At 35.7% G+C, this 7919-nt stretch overlaps 1 protein-coding gene across 1 annotated transcript; it reads right to left on the reverse strand.

Moving 5' to 3' along the window:
- Positions 1 to 1108: 1108 nt before the first annotated feature.
- Polr1D (RNA polymerases I and III subunit AC2 l(2)37Cg) lies at positions 1109 to 7477 on the reverse strand. The gene is made up of 4 exons (XM_019059901.2): positions 7283 to 7477; positions 5032 to 5132; positions 3906 to 4065; positions 1109 to 1271 (listed from the first exon to the last, which is right to left on the reverse strand). Exons 1-4 carry the CDS (start codon positions 7361 to 7363, stop codon positions 1230 to 1232), a joined length of 384 nt encoding a protein of 127 aa, XP_018915446.1. The 5' UTR covers positions 7364 to 7477; the 3' UTR covers positions 1109 to 1229.
- Between the last annotated feature and the right edge of the window lie 442 nt (positions 7478 to 7919).

The raw sequence follows: 7919 nt of genomic DNA on the forward strand, positions 1-7919 counted from the left end.
ATATCCCTTCCACAGGATTCGAAGCTGCAGCAAATCTTAAAAACTAGAGAGGTTCACCATTAAACTTCCCATGATAACGCTGTCTTATTAAACACAATAAAGAAAATTTCTGGGACCTACCCAATATTTGATGACTTTTAAAACATTTTGTGCATGAGTGGAATGTTTTTCTTGCATAATTCTGTACTTAGGTTGAAACTCACTCCAGCATTATATGGAACCATTTTGAGAAATGAGAGAGGGAAAAGCAGATATTGAGACCAATTCTTCTACACGTCACAGGGGGTTGTGGGGCCCACTTGGCGGGAAAGAATTCCCCGACTTTTCCAGATTTCTCGGATAAAAGTAAAAAAAATTCCCTGACTTTTCAATTGGACAATTTGCTTGCGAGGAACTGAAAATAAAAATATTTTGGCATTAATTGCACTGCAAATGAAAGAGACATGTAAACCTTCATTTTTCGGGTATTTATCACTCAATTGACTAAAATTGTGACTCCTTATTGAAAAATGTTCTTTTCTTCATTATTCAGGGTGTACCTCGAAGCATTGAATCCTGAAGCAGACTGGGACTCAGTTTGATTGGTGTGGACTGGGCTGAAGTTTTTCAAGTTTCAATATTTTTAGAGTTTCCTGTTTTTTCCTGAGATTTCATGACTTTTCCCTGATTTCCCTGACCTGATAAAATTCACTGACAATTCACAGTTTTCAGGACCTGCAGACACCCTGTATAATATGAAAGGAATAAAGTCAACTCGCAATGGTGCAAACTCTGTTTTCAAGCCTGAATGGTACTGATGCTTCCCTGACCTTCATGGTCCTGCATGAAAAAAAAAAAAAAAAAAAAAAAACACTGCAATTTGTTCGAGTATCAATTTCTCGACTCGCAGGTGAATAAATGTCATATCTCTTCTGTACAAAGCTTCTACTTAATTTTTTCTTACTCAGAGATGAGAGAAAGTATTTTTAGTATGTTAGACTGATCACGAGCAAATCAAAACTTCTGGTTCAGTTTATTAGACAGATTAAAAAAAAGCAATATCTGCACAAAAATGCTCGCACACCTTACAAACACACTCACACACTTAAAAAATCCCACACACTTGATATACTTACAGAAAATCGTTTATTTTGTATCAAATCAACAATAAAAAATTCGTATAAAAGTAACGGTCTGTACAAGAGAGGTTATGAGAGAGTGGTTGAGAATTATTTACAGGATTGGTTCATTCAGTTCATGTTGGTGGCAACTCCACTTGCTAAAAATTCAGTCTGAAAATAGAGAATGAAAAGAGAAGGATAAGGTTCCAGTATAAACAGGGGTGAAAAAAAATGAATAATAACACATAGTGGAATAAATTGAATCCGTTGATTTGAAAATGACCCATCTCCTTTTTCAAAATTTCCTTGTAGTCCTTTCCACTGAACATGGGCCATCCTAATTTTTATATTTCCTTTGAAAGTGAACTTGGACATATTTCCAGAGTACTTTTTTGTAGAGAAAAAATCTAGGACTTTTCACAGTTGGCATTGAAGAAGGGTTTTCAGAAAAGGTGCTTCAGAAAAAAGATATACGTTGTTTTTGACCTGGAAAACCCAATTCTGATCAAAACGGAGATGGAAAATGAAATTTCATAAAGAGCCTTTTGGCTGAAGATATTAGAGAGTTTCCGGAACTGAAAATGCAACCTGTAAAAAATAACCAGATACGCAACGAAGACCTCTGAACTTCAACTCATGATAAATTTGTTTTTTTTCCCCAGGATAAAATTTTTCCTATATCTTATTTATGACTTCCCGAGTCTATTGAGAAGTTTCTAAAATCATTGAGAAATTGCACTTAGTAAAATGATCTGAAATCTTGACTGTCTGGATCTGAGATACAGTTAAAAGACGTACAGCTTCATGACCTTTTGAGGAAGAAGACATTTCTTAGATCTGAATTATATTACCCATCCAAAAGCGTTTACTTATGTTGTCCTAAAAATGATGAAACTGGTTCTTGTGCAAGCAAGCAAGTAAAGCTAGCAAATCACAACCTGTACAGCTTCAAAGGGTAACTTATTAACTTTAAAACAAGCCTTTGAGGAGCTTATTTAGTCCAAAATTATGTGAATAAGAAATTGTTAAAAAATTGAAATTGATGGATACCCTCGCAAAGTTTGAGACCACTTAGGACAAGAAGAAACGATTTCAAAATTAAAATAATAGAGAGACTTCAAGAACGAGTTTCTGACCAAAATAATAAAAATTAGAAAATTTTCTATTCTTTATCTAATAATTCAGATAAAATCGCCTTTTCAAGATGCTGCTTGTCACATTTCACATACAGGCATATTCTCTTGACCCATTTTTCAAGAGCAGTCTTTCTGGAATCTTCTCCACTGAGCGTCTTGAAAACGTTTATGCATCTACCAACTTCATTCAATTCCCTGTCTTAGAGACTTCCTTTTAACTCTAGAAGAAGTCAAAATTAGCACAATGCCATGTCATGCGGCAATACAAGTGCTTTAGAAAACTCAAGAGAGAACATTTCGGAATGATAATTTTTTCAAAACGGATGCAGAGAATAAGCCTGTGTGTGAAGTGTGATGGACAGTAATTTGAAATGGAATGGACACTTAATGGTCAAATAAAAGAAAAATGTACTCCATTCTTTTATTACTTTATTAGCTCAAAACTCAAGCGAGTAAAAATTTAGGAATCTTGATTTTGAAGTAGCTTTTTTTGCTGAGGGGAACTGGCCGAAAAGTTGCAAGTTGAACCTGACTCCCTGAAAAAATGATTCTGGAAACGCCATAAGTCTTGTACTTTGGACCAAATAAGCTTCTCAAGGGCTTGCATTAAAGCTAACAAGTAACTCTTAAAGACTGTACAAATCGTGTTCCGCTAGTTCTATTCATTGGCATGCACCAAAACTGGTAGCATTTCTATAGAAACATCGTATCTAGTTTGTAGAGAATGTGAAGTAAAATTGGGACCGTCAAAATGAAAGTACCATAGCTCATTTAATTGTTTACATCAATCGCTATGTTTGTATCCGTTTCATATTAAACAAAGTAATTTGCCACATTTGTTTGCACTTAATTTCCCTCCACTGCTGATAAACTGAGGTTCCTTGCTCTTTATTTGACAATTGATATTCTTTTCCTTAAACGGCCATTATCCACCCATATACCGTTCCTGTTCAATTGCTTAGCAAAGAAAAGGCTGCAAGAATGTTTTGCCCCAGGTGTCTGATAGGATTTTTGCTGCTAAGGCCAAAAATTATCTGTTTTTTTTCTAACACATTTGGAAAATGAGGAATTCAAAAATAGGTTCTTTCGAACTGAAATATGTTTACTCAAAATTTCCTCCCTCAAAAAGCTAGTAAATGCTGAAAAAAATTAGGTCATCTTTGGCTTTGACAGCAAAAAGCAGGTGGAAATGGACCCATTGGACACCAGAGAGAAAAAGTATCCCCACCTTACGGACGCAAAATGATCGTATGATAGTGGTATATCTGTGTATTGTGGAATTAACTTCTAAAAATTTCCATATCGAAAACAGCAGGGAATATTCTTCAGCATGATGTGGATGTAATCCTAGGCTTATTTATTTTAGGCTTTGAACCCAGAAAGGACCTTTGTTTTTATCGATCATGTCAATTTTCTGGAAAATTGAATTTATTCTTGGAAAAGCTTGGTTTTTGGGGAGAGTTCCAATTTCACTAAAAAATCTAGCCAAAAGGATTGAGGATAATGATGGTCATTTTCAGAATCAGCGCTCAGCATGAGAACCAATCTAAAACTTTTAGACGAATCAAAAAAAAAAAAAATTCATTTGCTACGGAGTGTAGGTACTTTGAAACAGCACCATTTGGCTCAATGCAAATATTCAAACAGAGATTTCACAAATATTATGTACCTGGAAAGTTGAAATCATGTGGTCAACCATTGATTCTAGCAGACGGACAGCCTTCTTAACAGTTTCTTTTGGGGTGTAACCTGGCTTGACTTGTACTTGTAACAACATTCTATTTTCTGATGGATGGGGAATTGAATACCCACAAAAAACGACTTCAGGTCTGTAAAAGAAAAAGGGCAGGGTAAAAATCTAACGGCTGTTTTCACAACGCCTTAAAAGGAGCACATTCTCTGACTGATTAATTTAATTGGTACATTATCTAGTTGATTTTAGGTGGCGGTGATCACCCCTGTCCAATTCTAAGAAACTCCCCTGAAAAATTGACAACCAAAAAAAATAAAAAAAAATTAGGTGTATCACTTATAATCACTAATTATAAACTTACATCACTGTATACTTTTAAGCCTCAATCAATTAAAATCACAGCTTATTAATGAGCCCTATGTAAGTTGGTCTTTTGCAAACCTCAGCAATAATGAAAAGAGGAATTGTTCCTCATAGGCATTCACTCTAAAATTATGTTAAGTTCATTGAGAAAGTCTGAAATTCACACCTTACCTCCTAATCAGCAAAAGAAAAAAAAACCTCCTTTAAAAATTATATTACGACTAAGGCATAATTTGATACAATCATCAGAGAAACAAACATCAGAAATGTTTTTTCTTATTGATGCAACTCCGATAACAGAAAATAGAGATATTGGTTGAGAGGCATTTGTTACGGTCTTTGTTTGATTGTGAAACTTCGTCACAGAATTATTGCAATTTTGAGTTTCTGATTTACTTACTGATTGTTGGCGATAAATCGGCATTCCATGATAAACCAAGAAACCCTGAGAATTTATTGAAAAGCCTTGGCGTTGTTTTTCTTCACTTATTTCATTGATAAATTCTCAAGGATTCTGGAAAGACTATGTATTAATGACGATCAAATGATGACATTCTCTACCGTTTACCCCCTCAAACAGGCAAGAAGAATCTTGAAAAAAGTCCTGGAATTGTCATGTTAATTAGTATTCCTCAAAAACCTCTCGTCTTTACTGGCGAGTATGCCATGAAAGTGTCTGGAAATCAAATCGTCAATTTTTGGTCGATAGAAAGCATAAAACAAGATGGATATAACTTACAAAGAATTTAGGATATACTGCAATGGATTTCCAAGTGTGTGTCCCTGGTTGGCAAATTCAAAAGTATGTGTCAAGTCGGCTTCAGAACTGTCGCGAATTGTCTGCAAAAAAATTTCGTTAATGGTTAGTGTCATCTCAGTGGGACTTAGGATGTTCTTTAAATTTCGTCTCTTTAGGAAATCAATAATTTGATAATTTATTTCGGAATAATTGTGACTAGACTTGCTTTTAGTTCCTTAGCTGAAGAAAGTAAAATTAAAATCCGCAAGTTGAGATCCATTGCTTACTCTGTTTTTTAATTAATAATTTGAATCCTGTTATACAATGGACCACTAGACAAGGTATGAATTTTAGCATTTTGATACTTGTTTTGTAACTAAAATTTCACGTAAAACACGATGCTCACAACGAAAATTTACCGAAATTAACTCCTTACGAAGATATTTAATTATTCTTGATACATGAATTCGAACCACCCGCTCATGAAAACTCAATGCTCTACGTGATTCACATCGCGCTAAACGTTATCATGACAGTCTCTGCGATATAAAAATCTGGCAACCTCAATCTTGACGCTTTGGCTCAGCTATAGCAAATTGCTTATAGTTTGAACGACACATGGTGGGAAATGAACATTCCTCGATCGAGAAGATTGCCAAAACCGTTGTAGTGCGAGATTTGACTCACGTGGAGCTTTGAGTTTCTTGTGAGCGGGCAGTTCAAATTCTTCGTAACCACTGTGAAATAAAAACGTTAATATCTTCGTTAGGAGTTTATTTCAGTAATTTTCGTTGCGCGAGTCGTGTACTACGTGAAATTCTGGTTGAGAAACATGTATAAGAATGCTGAAATTCGTACCTTGTATAGTGGTCCATTGCCTCAAGTTTGATGAAGACTGAAAAATCTCAAGGAAAAAGCCAATGTTCATAATAAATGAGAAATATTAAGTCGTAACAGGATGAAGAGAGTTGCCACCATAATTATTAAGTCCAAGAACCCACGATATCAAGACCACAGATTGGTGATGGCTAAATAGTAAGAAATCATGGAGCCCAACTAGCTTCATCTTCAATGTTAGCAAGGTATAAGATCAGGCGACCGATGATTTTTACATCATTGACTAGAACTCGCAAAAGCCCAATACTGCACTGCAGTACTGGTTCTCAATAAAAATTGTATAATTGGTAAGTGAACAATTACTTATCACTGCATTATCAACTTACAAAGGACTTGGAGTTCGTCAAGTAAAATGCAATGTTAGTGAGCTTATTCATGTACCTAACGACTCTGACAATGAGTGGAGTCCACACCAAATACATTTGCACAATTCCGTACAGCAACAGCAGATCATCTGGCGCCAGTGAAGTATGGAGAGAAAATGCAAGAATCGGGATGACGAATCTTCTGTCTCAATCTAAAAATATGTAAACTTATTTGGCATGGACTCTAACTACTTGCAAGTGTGACATTGCTGATCTTCATCCTAACCTTATTTCGCACACATTTTAATAAAAGTGCTGGTTCTTCAGTATTACAATTGTTTAGATTTAGGCTTATCATACAAGTTACAAACATAAAATTTACTGACTCAAAATTGTGTATCAACACTGTGACATTACCACTTCTCCAATTATGTCTCGGAAATTGCTCAAACACTAACGCAAGAGAAATATCAATTCATCCTCTCTTGATATTCACTTCATTCCTTGCACGTCTATTTAAGAGATGCAAGTGGGCATTCCATGCGAACGAAAGCTGGGCAAGTTCACATCTGAACCAACCATGGAGATTTGGGTATCTTATTACAGATCTAACAATGAAAGAAGCTTGACCTAACCTAACACATGCGGGCCTTACCCAGCCTGAAACGCAAGAAATTCAACCCTAAATTCCAAATACTGCTGACGTTAATTCCTTACGAAGTCAGTTCTTGCAGACACAATGAGTCCATCTGCCTTGTAAAGCTCCAGGTTTTAGACAGATCTGAAATGTTGCAGGGTATTGCTGAAATCTTTCGATTCATGGGTCTTGGAGCACATGGTAGTTTCTCCTCGGAGCAAGCATACAACTGTGTGTTATAGATACATACGTAACTGATGCAAGAATGTAAAATAACGCTACATATCACTGAAAATGAGAGGTTTAGAGGCAAATATGGTAATGCAAAAACGACTCGAAATGGCATGCGGGACTCCTAAAGTCGGCTAGAAATTACGGGCACAGAGTGAGTGATAAGAAAATGCAACTTTACCAATGGATTTGTTGAAGGCTCACTATTCCATGTTTCCCAAATTTTTGGAGTAAGATGACTCAAGTCTCTTTCACTCGTCATTTTGCATTTTGTATTTTCACAACACCGATAAAAACTGAAATCGTGAAACTAAAATAACTAAAAAACTAAAACTACAAATAAAAACATGACGTCATTGCAATCTACAGTGTTGCCGGCTGGATGTTAAAAACGAATACAACATTGCCGCTCGAGGCAAAATTATGCAAAATTAAACAGCTGAGAGAGTGGGTGGGTGGGTGGGTACTGGGCAGAAAGATGTAAAATGAAATTCCTTTTCTCCGAAAATATATATATTTCAGTACATTTTTGGAGGTTTTTTAAATCCCCCCTCCTCCCGCCAATATTTGATCCCCTCCAGAGAAATACGCCTCAGATTTAGCTGAAATGAAAAGACTGGATATTTATGGTATGATTATCCTTTTAACTAATAATTGGACTGAGTTAAGCAGAAAGAAACCAACCCACATCTTGGAAAAAATTGAGTTATGAGTGGTTTTGAACTCAACCACTGCTCTACTATCTATCGCCAAAAATTCAAAGTTTTTGTTGGAGCAAATTTTGCAGAAATCGAACTTGAAGTTTATCTTTTACATTG

The sequence above is a fragment of the Bemisia tabaci genome, chromosome 6 (assembly GCF_918797505.1).
Source record: "Bemisia tabaci chromosome 6, PGI_BMITA_v3".
In the NCBI taxonomy this organism is placed as follows: domain Eukaryota; kingdom Metazoa; phylum Arthropoda; class Insecta; order Hemiptera; family Aleyrodidae; genus Bemisia; species Bemisia tabaci.